Here is a 21,087-nt window from a genome sequence, read left to right as displayed (position 1 = left end):
CTACCTGCCTATCTTCTTTTCCACCTATCCAGTCCACCCTCCTCCCTGACCTATCACCTTCATCCCCTCCCCCATTCACCTATTGTACTCTATGGTACTTTCTCCCCACCCCCACCCTCCTCTCATTTATCTCTCCTCCCTTCAGGCACTCTGCCTGTATTCCTGATGAAGGGCTTTTGCCTGAAACGTCGATTTTCCTGATCCTTGGATGCTGCCTGAACTGCTGTGCTTTTCCAGCACCACTCTATTTCCAGGTTCTTGATATAGGAGTTAAATACACAATATATACTGCATATTTCAATAATAATCACAACTTGGATTTATAGCATCTTTAAGTCCCAAGGAACATTGCAGGAGTGTTATAGGACATAAGAGTTAGGAGCAGGAGTAGGCCATCTGGCCCATCGAGCCTGCTCTGCCATTTAATAAGATCATGGCTGATCTTTTCATGGACTCATTTGTCCTGATCTCTCATCATGTGTACAGGTGTCATAAAAGCAAAGAGTGGGGTTAAATTGGTGTTTTTCTGGTTGGCAATTAGATGTTAGTGATGTTCCTGAGAGCAGTGTTGGGACTCCGTTTAATTAAATAATGTGGAGTTGTGGACCAAGTGTAGTGTGTCAAAGTTTGCAGATGACACCAAGATGAGTGATTACTCGCCCACTCACCATAACCCTTAATTCCTTTACTGTTCAAAAATTCTATCTTTGCCTTAAAAACATTCACTGAGGTCACCTCAACCACTTCATTGAGCGGGGAGTTCCACAGGTTCACAACCCTTGGGGAGAGGAAGTTCCACTTCTACATCTGCACCCCCTTATTTTGAGGCTCTGCCTCCTAGTTCTTGTTTCACTCACCAGTGGAAACAACTTCCCTGCTTCTATCTTATCTATTCCCTTCATAATTTTATATGTTTCTATAAGGATCCCCACTCATTCTTCTAAATTCCACTGAGTACAGTCACAGTCTACTCAGTCTTTCCTCATAAGCCAACTCTCAATTCTGGAATCCACCTAGTGAACCTCCTCTGTACCCACTCCTGTGCCAGTACATTCTTTTTCAAGTAAGAAGGTCAAAACTGTCCACAGTATGAAAGGTGTGGCCTCACCAGCACCCTGTACAGCTGTAGCTTAACCTCCTTATTTTTAAGCTCCATCCCTTTAGCAATGAAGGACAATATTCCATTTTCCTTCTTGATTACCTGTGGCACTGACAGACCAACCTTCTGTGATTCATGCTCAAAGACACCCAGGTCCCTCTGTACAGCAACATGCTGCATTTTTTTCATTATTTAAATAATGGTCCATTTGCTGTTATTCCGTCCAGAATAGATGACCTTACATTTTCCAACATTGTGCCCCATTTCCCAGACCATCCTTGCACACTCATTTAATCTATCTATATCCCTCTGCAGACTTTGTGTCCTCTGCACACTTAGCTCTACCACTCATCTTAGTGTCACATGCAAACTTTGACACACTACACTTGGTCCACAACTCCACATTATCTAATTAAATGGTGTCCCAACACTGATCCGAGGAACACCACAAGCCTCTGATCACCAACCAGAAAAACACCCATGTATCTCCATTGTTCACTTTTATGACACCAACACACATGATGAGAGATCAGGACAAATGAGCAAAAGCCTAGTTGGAAACAGTATTAAGGACCATCTTAAAGAAATTGGGGTGACAGGCAAACAGGTTTGTACAGAGGATTCCAGATCTCAGAGCCTTGCCAGCTGAAATATGGCTAACAACTGGGTTAACAGGTCACAATGAGAGAAGATTAGAGATAGGAAAGGTGGCATGGAAGAAATAGGCGATGAGTTTGAGACTTTTAAAATTGAAGCATTTCTTAACCAAATCCAGTACAGATCAACAGATATATAAGTGAATGGAACTTGCTGCAAGGTAGGACATGTGTGGCAGAATTTGGATAATGTCAAATTTACTGAGGGCTGAGTGTCTATTGGAATTTTTATCTTTAGAGGTGATGAGCAAATGAGTTGAGATGAGGGTAAAGTTGAGCGATGTTACAAAGGTACAAATGGGTAGTCTCAATAATGGTGTGGGTATTTGGCCAATGAGCATCTCAGTCAAACCTACCACTAAATGTTAGGTGTGCACTTTGCCTTTAAGAAAGCTCTCCTGTTAAGGACTCTAGAACTTTACTGTGCTTATACAAACTTGTGAATTTTCCTGTCAGTCTCCTTAGAGTCTGAAAGCTGCACACGCAAATCAATCGATTTTGTTAGCCTTGTAATTAGTTTTACTGTTGTAAATAAACTAACTCACAGAGTTAATTAATCCTTGACAAACATTTGATTATTAAACCGTTAACATGACAGGAAGCAGACTGATTTAGTCTCAGAGTTGCCAAGGGGACAGATGGAGTCAGTGGTTATGGAAAACCTACTGTAGAGAACTGGGGAAATTTTGAGATACTGAAGATGATGGCTGATGATTTACAGACAATTGGGGAGGGGCAGGGTGCAAATGGCGATTACAACAGACTAGGTGTACCTGTACAAACACAACATGTTTAGAATGACGTCGTGATGGACAGCATGCAACAGCACACTTGTAAATTTTGACTAGAGTCATATTTAGCTGGAGGCTGAGCTGGAATCCTTAAGTCTACTCACTAAGGAATTGATAAAATAACCAGCAAGTATCTGAACCAGAGAGAGAAAAAAATGATCTTTATGGAAACTCAATGCCCTTATCTCAAAGTTCTTTACGTGCAGGTTAATGTGTTATCTGTCATGTTATCAGAGCAGCAATGCTGGCGTTTACCATCAGCATTCTGAACTACAATACACTTAACATCAAACTGCTGAGACACACAGGCAGTGGTGCATGAGGAACACTAGCAAAAGAATAGACGTTTGACTCAAAAACTGTCAGTGTATTGGCATGTAAACAAAACAAACCACAGCAAGTTTAGTTCCCTTCTCCAACCTTTTCCCTCGGTCAGACGTTCTGTCCATTTTGAACTAGTTTGGCCTATTACTGACAGTAAGACCTGACAGTAAGGCCTGACAGTAACTCCTCACTTCTTCAACTGATTGGGAAACTGTCTTTCATGGATAGGATTTCCAAGTCTGTTGGTTGGCCAGAGTTTGAGAGAGAAATTCTGTTTTTGGAGTGCACAGTCTTGTAACCTACACATCGTTTTATCCTCCTGCTTATTTAGGGCCTCAGAAAATGATTTGTCACTTAATCATATCAGCACCAAGGTAATCTTGTCAAATTCATATAAATGACTTCATCTGTGGGAAGGAGCAGCCAGTGCACTGAAACAGGTCAATGCACTGAGGTGCAGAAATGTACAGGCCTTGCTGAAATGATTGCTTTGAATTTCCATGGGGCTTTCTACAGATCCCTGGATTAATGTTGGTGAAAGATCAGCAAAACGTCCAGGGGAATTAGCATCAATAGCTGAAAAATAATTACTTGCCTTAAATTCCCATTGTAACTTTATGTTGTAATTAATGGAAATACAATTTTATGGAATTGCACTTATGGGCTAGAGACTAGATAGATTGTGGTGGTTTTACATAGAGCAGAGAAGCCTAAAGGGGGGATCAGACTGCAGTGTACAAAAGTTCTGAGGGGTATAGACTTGGTAGATAGGGAGAAACTAATCCCTTTTGTAGAGGGTCACTACCCAGGGGGCACAGTTTAAAAGCTAAGGAGCAGGAGGTTTAGAGGGGATTTGAGGAAATGTTTTATCACCCAGAGGGTTGTGTGCATCTGAAACTCTCAACTTGAAAGAAGTTGGTAGAGGCAAGAACTGTTAAGACATTAGAGGGCAGCATTACAGACCTTGGGAATATGAGAGCTCAGTACTACGCAAGTTGGCAGAGACAATGAGTCCTTAGTGCTTGGATACTGAATGGAGCCATAAACCCAGTGGATTTACAATGGCAGGTGTGTATGAGGAAAATGGCTGTCAGAGTACTTTTAATATTCCTCAGTCCTCCCCTTGTTGTCAACTTCCTTCCCTGTAACCCACCACTCCACAACACCCTCCTAACCAATAACTTGGCTGTGCTTCGATCCCTCCACAATCAAAGGTCTCAGATGGAACTAGTACTAGCAGAAACCACAGCTTCTGGAAGCACTGCTGAATACAGGAGTGCAGCCAACCTTTGATTAGCCAGTGGCTCTCAGAGGGCAGGACCTCCTTCTGAGGGATCCTTGATCCATGGAGAAAAGCCTGTCACTAACCTGATAGGGATACAGGATGGGAGCCATCTCAAAGACAGCCAACATGGGATCTTACAGGTTTCTCCAGCTGGCAGCCCATACCCCCATATCGCCACAACAAAGTAACTACCCAGCTGGATGACAGCAGCCATCTGTGCCCTCATCACCAAAGATCTCACACCACAATCAGCGGCATGGTGGCTCAGGGACCTGGGTTCGATTCCAGCCCAGGATGACTGTGTGTGTGAAGTTTGCACATTCTCCATGTCTGTGTGGGTTTCTCTGGGTGCTCTGATGTTCAGGTTAGGTGGATTGGTCGTGCTAAATTGCCCGTAGTGTTCAGGGATGTGCAGGCTAGGTGCATTAGTCAGGAGAAATGTAGAATAATAGGGGAGGGGAATGGGTCTGAGGGTCGGTGTGGACTGTTTTCACACTGTAGGGATTCTATGATTCTAAAACCTTCTCGCCATGCACGGTTTATAGCCTTCCAGCTCATTATAGCTCACACCTTCTTTATTTCTCATATGTTCCAAGCATCAAATGCAGACATTTGTGGTATCGTGCAAATAACTACATGCCATCTTGCATCTCACTGGGCAATACACTTTGAAAAGAGCACATTCAAATGAAGACAGACATAGAACATAGAAAAGTACAGCACAGAACAGGCCTTTTGGCTCACGAAGTTGTGCCGAGGATTAATCCTATTGTAAAATAAAATAACTTAACCTATGCACCCCTCAATTCACTGCTGTCCATGTACATGTCCAGCAGTCACTTAAATGCCCCTAATGATTCTGCTTCCACCACCACCGCTGGCAACGCATTCCATGCATTCACAACTCTCTGTGTAAGAGTTGTGAATGCATGGACTTATGAAGGTCACGGCACATTGGACCATCAATGCTGGACTCCCCCACATACTGGGGAAATTATTTTGATGTGCACATCAAGGCTCTGCACCAGATAATGAGATCCTTGCACAGGAAAGAATTCTAATCCTCAACTCCTCTGCAACTACAATTATGTATGTGCTCACCTTCCAGGCACCTTCCAAGACTCCTTCATCTTGCAGCAATCTTCCTCAGATCTTCTCTTCAACCTCAAAAATGACCACACAACATCAGAAGTCTGATTGGTTGTCAACTTCTTTACTCTCCAGAGGGAGTCTCACTCGTTGTGGTCTGCTATCTTCTCCAGTAAGTCTCACCTTATGGGATTCATTTGTTTACACAGCCCATAGCTCAAAAAGCGAACACAGGAGACCAACTCTATTTCTGTTAAGAGCTTTCCCCACATTGAAATGGTAATTTTAATCGCTGTCCTTAATTGGACTGACTGACGGTTGACTCCAGGTTCAGAGTCAAACACACGACTCTGAACTCTAAAATGGGCATTAAGCCACTCCGGTCAATTGCAATTAGGGACAGGCAATAATTGTGGGTATGGCCAGTATTAGCCAATCCTGTGAAAGAGCAAAAGAAAATATGATGTGAGGAATTACAGCTCCAATTCCAAATTCAGGAGTAGTGCCTCACCTTGCTCCCATTATGTCACCATCCAGCTGGCCAAAATTACAAAAATAAAACCATCAGCAAAACAAGTGTTCCAAACTGTGTGTATAAATGATAACATGCGATATTATACTTGGAGGTCAGTAATCAACCTTGTGCATTTCCTTAGTTCTTGTTTTCTGCCTGTCCTGGTCTCGTTCTTAAATTCACTTGTAGGGTGTGGATTGCTGGCTGGCCACTGAGAAGGTGGTGGTGAGCTGCCTTCCTGCTATGCAGTGTTACCACAATAGCTGTAGTAAGGCTGGTGAAATGTTGCTGATTTTCACAGGGGCAGACTGCAGATGGCAATGGAGGGGGATTTCATGTAGCTGTGAACTTGGAAGGCCTGTTTGTAGCCTGTACCATCTTATCAGGGGTGACAGAATTTGGGACTGGTTAGCTGAAGGGCAATATAAATATGGGGGCATTGGAATGGAAGGGGTGGGAGAATGAGCACTGTCATCCTGAGAAGGGACAGCAGGGGCATGCTCCATGAAGCCATTCTTCTTTGGGAGGACCTAAGTGACCTGTTCGCGGACTGACTGATAAATTGTTGGGACAGTCTGTGGGGGCCTTTATAACACTGTAATCCAGAGTCAAGACAGCAGCAGCCAGCTATTCCAATGCAACATTTAGACATTGAGTTGCAGTTGCTGGAATTGGGGATGTCACATCAGCCAGACTCTGCATCATGCTTGAATCCAAAAGTATGTAAACAGAGTTATTCACCACATCCTGGCTGGAAACGGTGCAGTCCATACTCTGAAGTTAGTGCTGGACCATAGCTTTCTGATCAGCTTCCCAACGCACCCAGTGTTTTGCTGTGCACATTGGTTAGTATTCTTCTGTAGGCTGTGCATCAAATGTCGTCACCTGAGTTCACTTCAACAGAGCCCTAATCCTAACCCTCTGGCAACTGCACTATCCTTACCCAGGGGCCTTGACTGCAGCCCATTTATACCCAATGTCTCATCACTTACAGAATTTACCTCCAAACCCTCAGAGTAAAATTATTTCTCCTCAGCTTGGACCCAAATGACATTCCCTTTTTAAAATTGTACACCCTGGTTCGAGATGAAGCATTTACCCTGTCTATTCCTTGAAAGACTTTTGTAAATGTCAATAAGATTACCACTAATTTGTTAAAACTCTCCAGAATAAAGGCTCCTTTTGTGAAAATTCTCTTCACAGGACAGTTCTATCAACCCAGAATGAAGTCTTGTTAACTATTGGTGGATTCCCTCTGAGGAAATAAGATCATTCCTGAGATTGAGGAGACTCAAACTTCATACAGTACTCTTGGTGAGGTCCCACCAGACTTCTGTACAGTTGAAGCAAGCTTCAGAACTCCAACATTATTGGTGTTTGTGGATTGCAGAGAGATTTCAGGAAGCTGGCTGCAGTTGATCATCAAGGACCAGCTGTATATGTTTTTTAAAATTGGATTTGATTTATTGCCACATGTACCTTGGTTTACGCGCTGTACAGTAAGCAAGGACATACAAATCATATGGTGAAAAAAACTCTTGGACAGAGGCATGCAGGTTACATCGCACAGGGTTTGCACTTGGCAAGATCAACATTAGCAAGACCAGCATTATTTGAGGATAGAGAGTTCATTCAACAGTCTAATAACAACCTGGAAGAAAGAAACGGTTCCTGAATCTGCTGGTGCATGTGTTCAATTTCTGTATCTTTTGCCTGATGGAAGAGGTTGGAGGAGATCATTACTAGGGTGATGGGTCTTTGTTGGCTGCCTTTCTGCAGCAGTATGCCATATAAATGGAGTCAATGGATCGAAGGTTGGCTTCCATGATGATCTGGGCTGTGAGCACAACCATCTGTATCATAATATCATAAAATCATAATAGTAGCCACTATTCTTCCCTTTGGAAGAAAAAAGTCAATGTAGTTTTCAATATAGCTCATAAGATGGTCCTTTAACACAGGGGATGACATCCTTGCCTCTGAGTCACAAGTTCCACATACAAGTTCCACTCCAGGACTTGACGGCCAAAGTGATTTGGCCAAGCAGGTAAATGCATCCACCAGATGCCAAAGACAGGTAACAAGCACAAAGGAAGATTCCTGGTCAGGTATGTGATGGAAAACAATGAGAAAGCCTCTACTGATCACTATCCATCACTCCATACAACAACAGGTAAAAAGTGCTGTTGTCACAGCAACAGACGCCGAGTGATCATTTACACACACACAGATAAACCAGTTCACCTGAGTTAGTACATGAAACCATGAAAAGAGTGGAAAAATCTGATGTTTATGACCCATCAACAAAATCGATGTTTTCAAAAAGGAGGAAAATGGGGACAGCAGATAATTGGTGTTTCAATCTAACCTTTCAAATCAAAAGAAAAACCATTTGTCCCAGTACAACATCTAAGGCCCAAAGCATTACAATGAACAACTAAAAATCATTTGGAACACTTTCAGTCTAACAACAGTATTTGTACTTCCAGTCTGGATGGACTTTTAAAACCCAAATTGGCTGTGTTCCCTTCCCTTACTAACATTAGAGAACGTCAGTTCTAAAGTGGTCTCCCACAACTCTATTGTATGCTTCTGATAAGATATTGCTAACTAGCTCCATAATTAACTGATAGGATCAGTGTCAGCAACAAAAACCTTGGCAACGGCCCTAAAGATAGAGGCAACAGAGATACATGTGGAAAAAATGTAAGTAAATATGGGAACAAAGACTAAAAGCAACAATTAACAAGGTAGCCAGCAGCTAGGTTAAGGGTGGTTAGGTGCCAGAAGAATCTCCTTCCACTTGTGCTCATCATTTTTACAATGCTGTTCATCCAAAATATCTTCCAGTTCAGAGGAAGTCTCCAAACCTGAAATATCAAACTTGAAAATTCACCCTGCTGATGCTGTGTAACCTGCAGAGTGTTTCTACAATTGAAACATCTGCAATACTTTGCATTTTGAATGTACACAATGAGTTGGAAAATTGGTGCCAATCAGATAAAACATGGACTCAGTGTAGGGATGTGACAAGCTGCTGGTAGGACCACTTCTGGCCAAGGGAAATAATTGACTGAATTGAAATTAGGCTCTTATCGTCAGATACCTGGCAGCGACAAAAAGCTCAAGAAAGTCATTGGTGTCTTGTGACCTCAGAATGACTTGGACTCAACGTCAGCTCAATGTGATGAGTTAAATTGACAGCAATAAAACAATAATTCGAATTTTGTTCCTCAAATATAAAAAGACAAATACTTTTGATTGCACATATGGCAGGCCAATTGTATTTTGCACTGACCAATTACCTTCAGCAATATCTTGAAGTTTATCAAATATGTGATCATAGTTTTTATTATGTTGTGTTCCAACCTGCAAGATAAACACATTAGGTTAGGAAAATGTCAGAGGTTACATAACAAAAAAAAGCTAAGGTATACTCACCTTGAGCCAGCTCTTTTCCAGTGTGAAGTGCTACACAGCGTGAATACTGAACCTAATTCTGGGGACTAGCTTGGCTAATTATTACCAAAAGGTCATTCACCTTCATTTTGATTGCCAGTCCATTTTGATCATCAGCCCATTTTTAAGTGTAGGTGGCTGATTTTTCTAGGTCGTGGGAATGTTAGCAGCCTAAATGGAAGCAGGAAAGTTTGCATCAACATGTAAACTATCTCCATAGCACTGCTGAAGGCTAGGAGGGCAGGATTGTTTTCATCAGGCTAAACAAGGTATTGTCCCCGACCTCCCCAATCTGTCAGCTCACTATCTAACCACAATTATCAGACCCTGTCAGACAGAACACTGCGAATGTTATTTTTGCTGCAGTTAAATAGACATCAACTACTGATAGTACAGAAAATACCCATTTGTGAGATGGAGCAGCAAAACCTGGAACAATTTCTTCACCTAAAAATGCATATTTTGTAAGTTTTACATTTGATTTCATATTTTTTAAAAAATATTCCTAATGCAAAATGGTCCCAAATGAGAAAAAACATTATGAAAAGTTAATTGAAACTTCTAGTAAGGACAATAAAATACACTTTAAGAGTAGGTTGTATGTGAAGAGTTAACATGACTTAGAGTCATGGAAACATATCCTTCGGTCCAACTCGTCTATGCTGACCAGTTATCTTCAACTGATCTCGTTCCTTTTGTCAGCATTTGGCCCATTTTTTATGATGCCTCTGATGAAATGCCTTGGGATATTAAATTTGAAAAATATTTTTAATGGAAGTTATTATTGTTGACACCTGCTTTTGAGGCTGGCTGCTGCTCCTGATTTTCTGTTATGTATGAACTTATGAATTAGAACCAAGAATAGACCATTTGGCCTGCATTGCCATTTAATGGCTAATCATGGCTAAGTTGATGGCAACTCAATGCCACATACTACAATTATCTATTTCCCACTTGCATACTAAGAACAGATCCACCCAATACTCGGACTCTGCTCCACAACTTTTAGAGGAACATGGTTCCAAAGCCTCAGTGTGTGGGAGCTGCATTGTTTGAGGATGGAGGAAAGGCTTGAAAACCTTTACAATTGAGGAAGCAAAGTTGAGGACCTGTTATACAGGCATGAGCCGAATCAAAGTAGTTAAAAACTTAGGTGGTATTTCAGGTTGAATTGTGATGATGCAAGATGAACAAGGGCTCACTGAAGGTGGAATTGCACAACAAAAATAGGAGAAATTATGTCAGCATTAACAGACGATCATAGCTTTCAAACATTGCAGGAAAAAGACAAAATATGTACAAAGAAACTGCTATGTACAAAGAAACTGAATTGAAAGGGATATTTCTTGTTAAAAAGTGATCTCCCAAAGAAAATTAACAAACCTCATCTTGATAGCACTTTACCTGAAGAAATACTGCCAGAACAGCGAGACCATCTGCTTTCTGTGATGCATTGACCAAACTTTCATACTTGGCAGCAAAGTGAACAATGTGCATCTGCAGCAATAAGAAGTACATAAGAACTAGGAATAGGAGTAGGCAATTCAGCCCCACTGTAATGATTCTAGCTACTGGTGTGTATTGTCTTTACTTTACAGTGAGAGTTTGATCCAGGACATTTCACAGAAACTTAAACTAGGAGCAGGAGTAGGCTGGTCGACCTATTGAGCCTGCTCCACCATTCAATAGGATTATCATCGTAGAATCCCTACAATGTGGAAACAGGCCACTAGGCCCAACAAGTCCAAACCGACCCTCCAAAGAGTATCCCAACCAGACCCTACATGACCAACGCAGCTAACCTACACATCCCTGAACACTATGGGCAATTTAGCTCGTCCAATTCACCTAACATGCACATCTTTGGATTGTGGGAGGGAACCAGACCACCCAGAAGGGACTCTCGTGGACACAGAGAGAATGTGCAAACTCCACACAGACAGTCACCCAAGGCTGGAATTGAACCCAGGTCCTTGGCGCTGTGAGGTGGTAGTGCTAACCACTGAGCCCCCGTGCCACCCAATGACTGATTGTCTATTTCAATGGCATATTCCCACTTTCTGCCAATTCTCTAAGGTGCCTTTAGAAATCAAAAACTGGCTCTTTTTTGAATATATTCATGTGACTTGGCCTCCATAGTCTTTTGTGGTAGAAAAAAAACACAGGGGAGTATGTGGAGAATATATATCCTGAGACTGTAGTTCCTGGTTCTAGCTCCCCCCTCAAACAGGGAAAATATCTCACTATATTTTGTCTACCCAGTTTGTTACAACTTTATATGTTTCAATCAGATCCCCTCTCATTCCTCTAAACTCCAATGAACAGCAATGCAAGTAAATCAATCTCTCCTCATAGGACAATTGTGCCATCCCTGGTATCAGTCTAGTGAACATCTGCTGCACTCCCTCTATGGCAAGTATATCCTTTCTTGGGTATGCAAAACAGCATCCAATACTCCTGAAGAAGGGCATGTGCCCGAAACGTCGAATCTTCTGTTCCCTAGATGCTGCCTGACCTGCTGTGCTGTTCCAGCAATAAAGTTTCAGCTTTGATCTCCAGCGTCTGCAGACCTCACTTTCTCCTCCAGATGTAGTCTCAGCAAGGGCCTGTATAACTGGACTGAAAGGTCTCCATTTCTGAACTCAAACTCTCTTGCAATGAAGGCCAAAATACCTGGAAAACTAAAAATGGTGGCACCCATGCTGCTTGGTTCTTCTTCAGGGTAATTCTTTAACCCAACAGGGTCAACACACCTGGTTTAAACTTAAACAACGCTTGGCAGTTAACTGTCATTCAGGCATTCTGTAACTGATTCATAGAAACAGAAAATAGCAGGAATAGGCCCTTTGAACTTGCTCTGCCATTATTATGAAGTTATGTTCCTGCATTTCCCCCTTATCCTTTGATCCCTTTTGCTCCAAGAACTATATCCAACTCCTTTTTAAAATCATACAATATTTCACCTTGACTGCTGTCTCTGGTAGTGAATTCTACAGACTCACTCTGGGTGAAGAAATATTGCTTGATCTTAGTCCTAAATGGTTTATACTATATCCTTAGATAGTGACCCCTGCTTCTGAACTACCCACCATCATTGTGAGCATCCTTTCAGCATCCCCCCCTGCATAGCCTTCTGGAACTTTATAGATTTCTAGGCGCCACCACCTATTCTTCTGAACTTTAGTGAAAGAAACCTAGCCAGTACAAACTCATACATCTCCACTGCATGCCTCCAAAGCAAGAATATCCTTCCTCAGATAAAGGAGGTCAAACCTGAACACAATATTCTGGGTGGGGTCTCACCAAGACCCTGTATAATTGCAGCAAGCCATCTCCGCTCCTGTACTTGAGTCTTCTTTCTATGAAGGTCAACATACCATTTGCCTTCTTTACTGACTGCTGCATCTGTGTGCTTACCTTCAGTGACTAGGGTACATGGGCACATTTCTCTCTCTCAGATAATAACCTGCCTTCCTCCACTAAAGTGGATAACTTCACATTTATCCACATTACACTGCATCTATTTACCCACTTGCTAAGCTTATCCAAATCACCTTAAAGCATTCCTGCCTTATCCTCACAGCTCACCCTCCCACCCAGCATCTACAACTTGAAATATTACATTTTTCTCATCTAAATCATTAATATATATTGAGATTAGCTGGGGTCCTTGCCTACATTCCCACAGTACCTACTAGTCACTACCTGTCACTTGAAAAAGACCTGTCTATTCCTACACTTTGTTTCCTGTCTGCCAACCAGTTTTTTATCCATCTCAATATACCAACCCAAGCATGTGTGCTTTACATTTTATACATTAGTCTGTTATGTGGGACTTTGTCAAAAGTCTTTTGGAAGTCCAATAAACCATATCCAGAGATTTCCCTTTATCAACCCTACTAGTTACATCCACAAAGGGTTCCAATAAAGTTGTCAAGCATTATTTCTCTTTCACAAATTCATGCCAACTCAGTCTGATCCTGCCACTTCCTCCCCCCGAAAATGCTCTGTTATTAAATCTTTAATAATAGACACTAGCATTTTTCCCCACTATAAATTTCAGACCCACTGACCTATAATTCCCAGTTTTCTCTCTACCTCACTCTTTAAAAAGTGGGGTTGTATTAGCTAACCTCCAAGCGAAAGGAAATTTTCCAGAGTTTATAGAATCTTAAAAGATGACCACCAATGCATTCACTATTTTTAAGATCACTTCCTTAAATACTCTGAGATGTAGATTATCAGGGCCTGGGAATTCAGGCTTCAATCTAAATTTCCCTTCACCATTTACCTACTAATCCTGATTTCCTTTAACACCTCGCTCACTAAACCCTGCGTTCTCCAATATTTCTGGTATATTATATGTGTCCTCCTTTGTGAACACAGAACCAAATCGATTTAGTTGGTCAGCCATTTCTTTGTTCCCTATTAGAAATTCCCCTGCTTGACCATAAAGGGCCTACTTTTGTCTTCACCAATCTTTTTTCTTCTCACAAGAAAACTTTTACAGGCAGTTTTGTTTTGCTCCCCGCAGCCTTACTCTCATACTCTATTTTCCCTCTCTCAATCCCTCCTTTATCCTGCTCTCTCAAATTCTAAACTGCTCCCACTTCTCAGGTCTGTTTTTTTTCTGGCCAATGTGGATTCCTCTTCGTTAGGTCTAATACTTTCTAATTTCTCTTGAAAACCATGGTTTGGCTACCTTACAGGCTTTGCACCAGGGAGGAGTGAACACGTTTTGTAGGTTACTCACGCTCTTTGAATGTTTGCCATTGCCTTTTCATGGTCATCCCTTTTAGTAATGCTCCCCAGTCTATAGCCAACGCTTCTCGTACCATTGTCATTTCTTCTGTTTAGATTCACTCTCATTACAGAATTGAATACAGACCATTCTCTATGGCAATACTCTGCCAGAGTCAGCCTGCCAGCTCATTCGCACATTCTTCTCATGCAATATAAAAAATGTACGTCTGGTATTCTTGTGAACTGTCTTAAATGCGTGCAAGACAAATAAATTTCAAATAGTGCTTTTTAAAAAGTTCCTAAATTTCAAAAAAACTAAATGACATTCAGCATAAAATAGTAAGCAATACTTCACTGCATGTTGAATTCAGTTATAGATCAATTTCTTAAATTGCAGTTTGCACATGCAAAAAATAACGTTTTAACAAAAAATGCACACAAACCATTCCTCCCGGTTAGAACTTGTTGCTTACTTCATATTGAGGTTAGCCATCTTGACAATCAAGGGGGAAACAAGACCTATATTCTTCTTGTTTGTGACACCTTGAGTTCTTTCAGAAAATCACATCACAGAACAAGAACATGGAATTCAGACTTGCCCTACAGATTCCCTGCACATGCTGTATGATGTTGGGCTTCAGATTAATGTGCCCTGTGCAGTAGGATGTTGTTAGCTAAAGCAAGGTTGAATGTAATTAATTGTCATATTCCAGACTGTAATTTTGAGCACCTGTTAAAATGGTCAATGAGGAATTATTCCAATATTAACTATCAATCTTCAATGACCATTGACCATGGTAGCAACCATGGTGCATCTTACAACTGGCAAAGGGCACTTGGCACAGAAATAACATCTTTCAAAGACCATCATCTTTGGAAGATGCAGTTGGCACTGTGGCTCAATGGTTAGATTAGATTCCACACAATATGGAAACAGACCTTTTGGCCCAAAAAGCCATCAGACCCATTCCCCAACCCTATATTTACCCCTGACTAATGCACTTAAAACTACGAGCAATTTAGCATGGCCAATTTACCTGACCTGCACATCTTTGGATTGTGGGAGGAAACCTATGCAGACACTGGGAGAATGTGCAAACTCCACACAAATAGTTGCCCAAGATGGGAATCAAACCCGGGTCCCTGGTGCTATGAGGCAGCAGTGCTAACCATTGAGTTACCGTGCCACCCACACATCATGCTGCCAGCACTACTGCCTCACAGCACCAGGAACCCACGTTAGATTCCAGCCTCAGGAAATGTTCTCCCTAAGTCTGCATGGGTTTCCTCTGGGTGCTGCAGTTTCCTCCAACACAGTCTAAAGATGAGGTAAAAACAATGACTGCAGATGCTGGAAACCAGATTCTGGATTAGTGGTGCTGGAAGAGCACAGCAGTTCAGGCAGCATCCAAGGAGCTTTGAAATCGACATTTCGGGCAAAAGCCCTTCATCAGGAATAAAGGCAGTGAGCCTCAATGTGGATTCTATGACAACATCATGCTGCAATGGTTTTCTTTTATTTATCCAGTTGTGGTATAGCCCATAACTAAAAAAATTATTAAATTTTTAAGACGTTTTTCTTTAAAATGAATCCAAATGAAAAATAATTATTGAAACTGTAATGAATCAACAAAATAATCACCAATTTTTGCATAGTAAAATCAACAAAGGCCAACAGTATTACCTCAGCAGCATACTGGGTACCATCCACTGTGTGCTCAGATCCTGGAGTGCTCTCTGATCCCCAATGAAAATGCAGCTGAGATGCGAGATATTTCTGTGTGAAACCACCGCTTATGCTCATTGAATCTGGGAGTGAAAGTTGAACTTGAGAAAAAAACAAAAAGTGCAACAATGTTACTGTCCTTTTATATTAAACCAGATGGAATCACGTGAATGTTCTCTTACAATTTCAATCAACATTACTAAGCAGCACAAACCGGTGCCGCACGTTATATTCCACACAGGTCCACCTTAGTATCACAGGTATTTTGGGATGGTGAGTCTTTGTAATCAGAAAAAAAAAATCATGAACAAGGTAGTTGCTGTGTTGAAATAAAGAATATTTCCCAGAACTTAGAAAATGTTCACAAACAATTCATTCTCATGTTTAGGAGTCATTAGCAAATTCTTACATAAAGGTTAGAGGTTCGAGCCCAGAAACAGGCAGTCTAGCCCAACAAGATAATTTTATCAAGTAAAATACTGCAGAAACAAATACACAGAATGCTGGAGAAACTCAGCCAGTCTGGCAGCATCTGTGGAGAGAGAAACAGTTCATCTTTCAAGTCTTGTATGACTCTTCTTCAGAATGGAAAGATGCTAGAAAATAAATTATTTTCTAAACATTTGATAGGGGCTGGGGAGGACCAAGAGGACTAATGCAAAAGACCAAGGGATTGTTAAAAGTGCAGAGAAAAGTAAAAAAGGATGTAAATTATGGTGTGAAAGGGAGAGAATTTGTCCTTTCTACTAAGCATAAACTAATTAAGATACAAACATGAAATGGCTGTGGGGAATGGTAGTAGTGGGGGAGAATAAATGAGAAAAATAGAGGGCAGACGTAAAATGATTAGTTTCTGAAGTTAGTGAATTCACTGTTGAGACCTCAAAGCTATAAAGTGCCTAAATGGGAAATGAGATGTTGCTCTTTGAACTTGTGATGTTCTTCATTTGTGAACACTCCACCGGGCCTAGGAAGAAGTGTTACATGGCACCTACCCATGTAAAATCGCAGAAGGTGGTGTCACACATATCTGTTAGCCCCCTCTCTCCTCACTGTCCAAGACCCCAAATACACAGCATTTCCCTTGGACTTCTTTCTACCTAGTCGATTACATTTGCAGCTCACAATGTGATCTCTTTTACATTGGTGCAGCTAAATGCAGACTGGGTGACACAGACCTCCATTCTAACTGCAGGAGTAACCGTGGCTTGTCATTTCAATAAACCTCTTTGCTCCCATGCTAACACTTCTGTCATGCTATAATGTTTCAATGGTCTTTTTTATTCTTTAATATCAGCCTTTTCACACTTTTGAAGATATTAGTTTTTATAACACTGTACACAACTTTATATGCAGTGAAATAAATTTATACTTCAGAATCTGAGATATACAAAACAGATGATTGTTAAATAGAGTCATAGAGATGTACAGCATGGAAACAGACCCTTTGGTCCAACCCGTCCATGCCGACCAGATATCCCAACCCAATCTAGTCCCATCTGCCAGCACCCGTCCCATAAACCTCTAAACCCTTCCTATTCATATACCCATCCAAATGCCTCTTAAATGTTGCAATTGTACCAGCCTCCACCACTTCCTCTGGCTGCTCATTCCATACACCTTCTGCGTGAAAAAGTTGCCCCTTAGGTCTCTTTTATATCTTTCCCCTCTCATCCTAAACTTATGCCCTCTCATTCTGGACTCCCAACCACAGGGAAAAGACTTTCCGATAGGAAGGAGACAAGAATTGCATGCAATATTCCAACAGTGGCCTAACCAATGCCCTGTACAGCTGCAACATGACCTCCCAACTCCTGTACTCAATACTCTGACTCAATACGCTGTTAAATCTTATTTACGGTTGACCTTCCTGGATATACACAGGATTTGGAAAGCACATGGTGTCTTCAGGTGAAGCAAGGGCTTATTGAATCAAGGAATGCCATTTCCCCATTTTTAGTTCAGCTATCACACTGTACAATATTTTGACTCATTTACAGCAGCTCTCACTATAAACTTAGACAAGGAACGAGAGAACTGTGCTGTCAATGTACAAGGCACATGTAAATAAAGAGTGATTTGGTGATGGGTCACTGGCCTTTATTGAACTATTTCATTTGGCTGCTAGAAATTTGAAAATAAAAACAAATATCTGGAGAAACTCAGCAGGTCTGACACCATCTGTGGAGAGAAAGCAGAATTAACAACCTGAAGAAGAGTCTTTGGATGTCAAATGTTGACTCTGCTTTCTCTCCACAGCTGCTGCTAGACCTACTGTACACACGAAGATTGGATTTTAAAGAACAAAATCCATTCACAGGATGAAGGTGTCACTGGTTAGGCAGCATTTATTGCCCATCCCTAATTTCCCAGAGGGCAGTTAAGAGTAAACCACATTGCTGTAGGTCTGGAGTCACATGTAGTCTCGACTGGGTAATGATTGCAGTTTCCTTCCCAAAAGAACATGAGTGAACCAAATGGGTCTTTCTCTGACAATCTATTCACAGTCATCATAAGACTCTTAATTCCAGATTTTTAAAACATTGAATTCAAATTCCAACTTATGCCATGGCAGCATTTTAAATCCAGGTCCCCATGCTATAATATTCAGCCTCTGGATTAACAGTCCATGATAATACCACAAAGCTTCCCCTAATTGTAGAAGGGGTAAAGTTAAAAACAAGTAATAAGATTTTCCAGCCAGCACAGATATTCACAAAAATAAGATTTTCAATACATTATGAATTATTGTTTTTTCTCAAGCATGTCCCACATGAAATTATTGATTTTATAACCTGGTGCTCATGATAAATTGGAGGTTTCACTGCTGCAGAAATAGGGAAATTGTGAGGATTAGTAGAGAAAGGGACATCAATATTGAAATTAAGTGGAAAGGTGTTTTTAAGAGATGAGCTCAGAATTGGTGCAGTTAGAATTTTAAGTGGTTTGGAAAAAAAAGTGTTCTTTATCTACCAGAGGTAGATACATACAATCATTTGGTTCCCTCATACACACCACAGTTAGACCATCATAATGGCAAAGTTACATTTGAATGCAATTTTACTGTGATATAACCACATCATTTGTCAAAATAGTTAATTGTTTTGCTTTTCTGTTCAAGTAATTGTTTTATGTCATTTTAAGAGCTGGCTTGATTATGGAGTCATATTTTGATTAATCTTGTGTATGAAGCAGTTTCAAACTTATGCAGTTGGCAGTTTAGTTTCATACAGGTTGTTTTTGCCAGGGTTGGAGGGTTTGAGCTATAGGGAGAGGCTGAATAGGCTGGGGCTGTTTTCCCTGGAACGTCAGAGGCTGAGAGATGACCTTATAGAGGTTTACAAAATTATGAGGGGCATGGATAGGATAAATAGACAAAGTCTTTTCCCTGGGGTTCGGGAGTCCAGAACTAGAGGGCATAGGTTTAGGGTGAGAGGGGAAAGATATAAAAGGGACCCAAGGGGCAACCTTTTCACACAGAGGGTGGTGCGTGTATGGAATGAACTGCTAGAGGAAATGGTGGAGGCTGGTACAATGCAACATTTAAGAGGCATCTGGGTGGGTATATGAATAGGAAGGGTTTAGAGGGATATGGGCCAAGTGCTGACAAATGAGACTAGATTAGGCTAGGATATCTAGTCGGCTTGAACAGGTTGGAATGGAGGGTCTATTTCCATGCTGTACATCTCTATGACTATGACTAAAACTGCTCATGTGATGGCGCTAATAGGGGAGGGATTTGGAAATGCTTAGTGGAGTGTGAGAAGACCATGCACTTTTCACTTTACAAAGTAACCAGACGAATGATCTGAATAATAGCTCATGTTTTTGCACTAAAATGACAAAAATGTCTCTAAATTTCTCCACCATATTTAAGTAGAAGAATCTGAAACAAAAACAGAAATTGCTGGAGAGACTCGGCAGGTCTGGTAGCATCTGTGGAGAGAAAGCAGAGTTAACATTTGAGAACCAGTAACTCTTCTTGAGAACTGTTTGCTTTTGTTTCACTTTTTAAAATAGGTAAATCTGATGGATGCAGTTAAAATGTTTCTATTTATTCAGCCACAAAGAGGTTTCCGCCAAAGCCAATCGATTACTGCTGGCTACAGTATCAATTGGACACTTATTAAGAAAGATACTTGTTCTATCTGCCATTTGTATAGCAGTGGAAAGGAAATGGCACTGACTCTCATAACGAGTAATGCACTTGGAATTTCCTGTTCCTGTCTGCCACTTTGGAGGGACTTGAAAATCATTTAAACAAATAGCTTCTTCATAAAAACAAACCGCTGACCTACAACAATCAAATAAGCGCGCATCACATTTGCTCAGAGTATGAATTTTAATTCACAACCATGAAGTACCAATGGGCATGTAAAAGGCTATTAGATATTTGTTAGCTAAGTGTATGAAGTGTATGAAGGCCTTGGGGAAAAAAATGTAAGTTTTGGCATTCGGTAATTGAATAATGAAAGAAGCTCAAGAGATTGAAGAGCTATTTCTGTTCATATGTCGACCTAAGAAGAACAAACTAATTTGAATCTTACCTTTTCATTAACCAAATATCTGTGCAAAAGTTATCAAAATACTCTGTTTAAAGTAATACATCTAAATTCATTTTATTTATACATTAATTTATACCCTCTAAGTTGAATAATGACACAGCCCTTCCAGAACTATTACCCCCTTATATTTGCCAAACCAGCATTCTCTTAAAACATAGTGTCTTACTTTGTGAATGCATTATGTAGCAGCCTATTCATTGTTAAAACAGAGAGATTGCTAACTTGGCCAAACAGCAAGGGATGCTGTGTACATTGACTAAGTGAAAATCTGATATCACAAAAGCTCTCACACCAGACACAGTGCAAACTCAATAGCCAGGTGCTAATGATATTAGCATTATGTAAAAAGCAAGTATTATCCTGGGCAGATATATCTCCAATAACTTATCCACTAAAGGTGAGTACAGACAGAAAGGCACTGGGTCTTGCTACACAAACATGCCATTTAAATGACGGATATGTTTCAAACAAATAGGGGAGTCTCCCTGATTGGTCAGAACTATAGAAAGACCCAGAAAACTATCCAAAAAGCTGTAAAAACAGGGTCCACCTGCAGACTTCTCTCTTGGATCCTCTTGGGCCTCCTGAGGAAACCAGCATGACTAAAGGCAGAGACCCACTGACTGTGTGTAGAGAGAGAGCATGAGGGAATGTGAGGCTTTGCAGTCCTACAGAGACAGAGAGAGCACAACTGTGCAAATCTACAAGAGACTTGGGAAGTATTCTGGATTAGTGGTGCTGGAAAAACACAGCAGTTCAGGCAGCACCCGAGGAGCAGTAAAATCGACGTTTCAGGCAAAAGCCCTTCATCAGGAATACAGGCAGAGAGCCTGAAG

General features: G+C 41.0%; 1 protein-coding gene and 1 long non-coding RNA gene across 3 annotated transcripts in view; one reads left to right on the top strand and one right to left on the bottom strand.

The window, feature by feature from the left end:
* LOC122548504 overlaps nt 1–10,946 on the top strand; it is a 20,674-nt gene extending 9,728 nt beyond the window's left edge. Inside the window, exons 2-3 of the long non-coding RNA XR_006311254.1 lie at nt 5,264–5,416; nt 6,962–10,946. This is a non-coding gene — a long non-coding RNA (uncharacterized LOC122548504). The remainder of the gene's footprint in view (nt 1–5,263; nt 5,417–6,961) is intronic.
* The window catches only part of ca9 (carbonic anhydrase IX), a 108,065-nt gene that overhangs the window by 47,020 nt on the left and 39,958 nt on the right, over nt 1–21,087 (bottom strand). Inside the window, exons 4-6 of one of the 2 annotated variants that reach the window (XM_043687227.1) lie at nt 15,645–15,787; nt 10,622–10,714; nt 9,064–9,127 (exon numbers count right to left, since the gene is read on the bottom strand). In XM_043687227.1, coding sequence (XP_043543162.1) covers nt 9,064–9,127; nt 10,622–10,714; nt 15,645–15,787 — 300 coding nt within the window. The remainder of the gene's footprint in view (nt 1–9,063; nt 9,128–10,621; nt 10,715–15,644; nt 15,788–21,087) is intronic. The other variant, XM_043687237.1, reaches the window with a different exon arrangement.

This window comes from Chiloscyllium plagiosum, chromosome 1, assembly GCF_004010195.1.
Source record: "Chiloscyllium plagiosum isolate BGI_BamShark_2017 chromosome 1, ASM401019v2, whole genome shotgun sequence".
Lineage (NCBI taxonomy): Eukaryota > Metazoa > Chordata > Chondrichthyes > Orectolobiformes > Hemiscylliidae > Chiloscyllium > Chiloscyllium plagiosum.
This window is presented reverse-complemented; position numbering and strand designations above follow the sequence as displayed.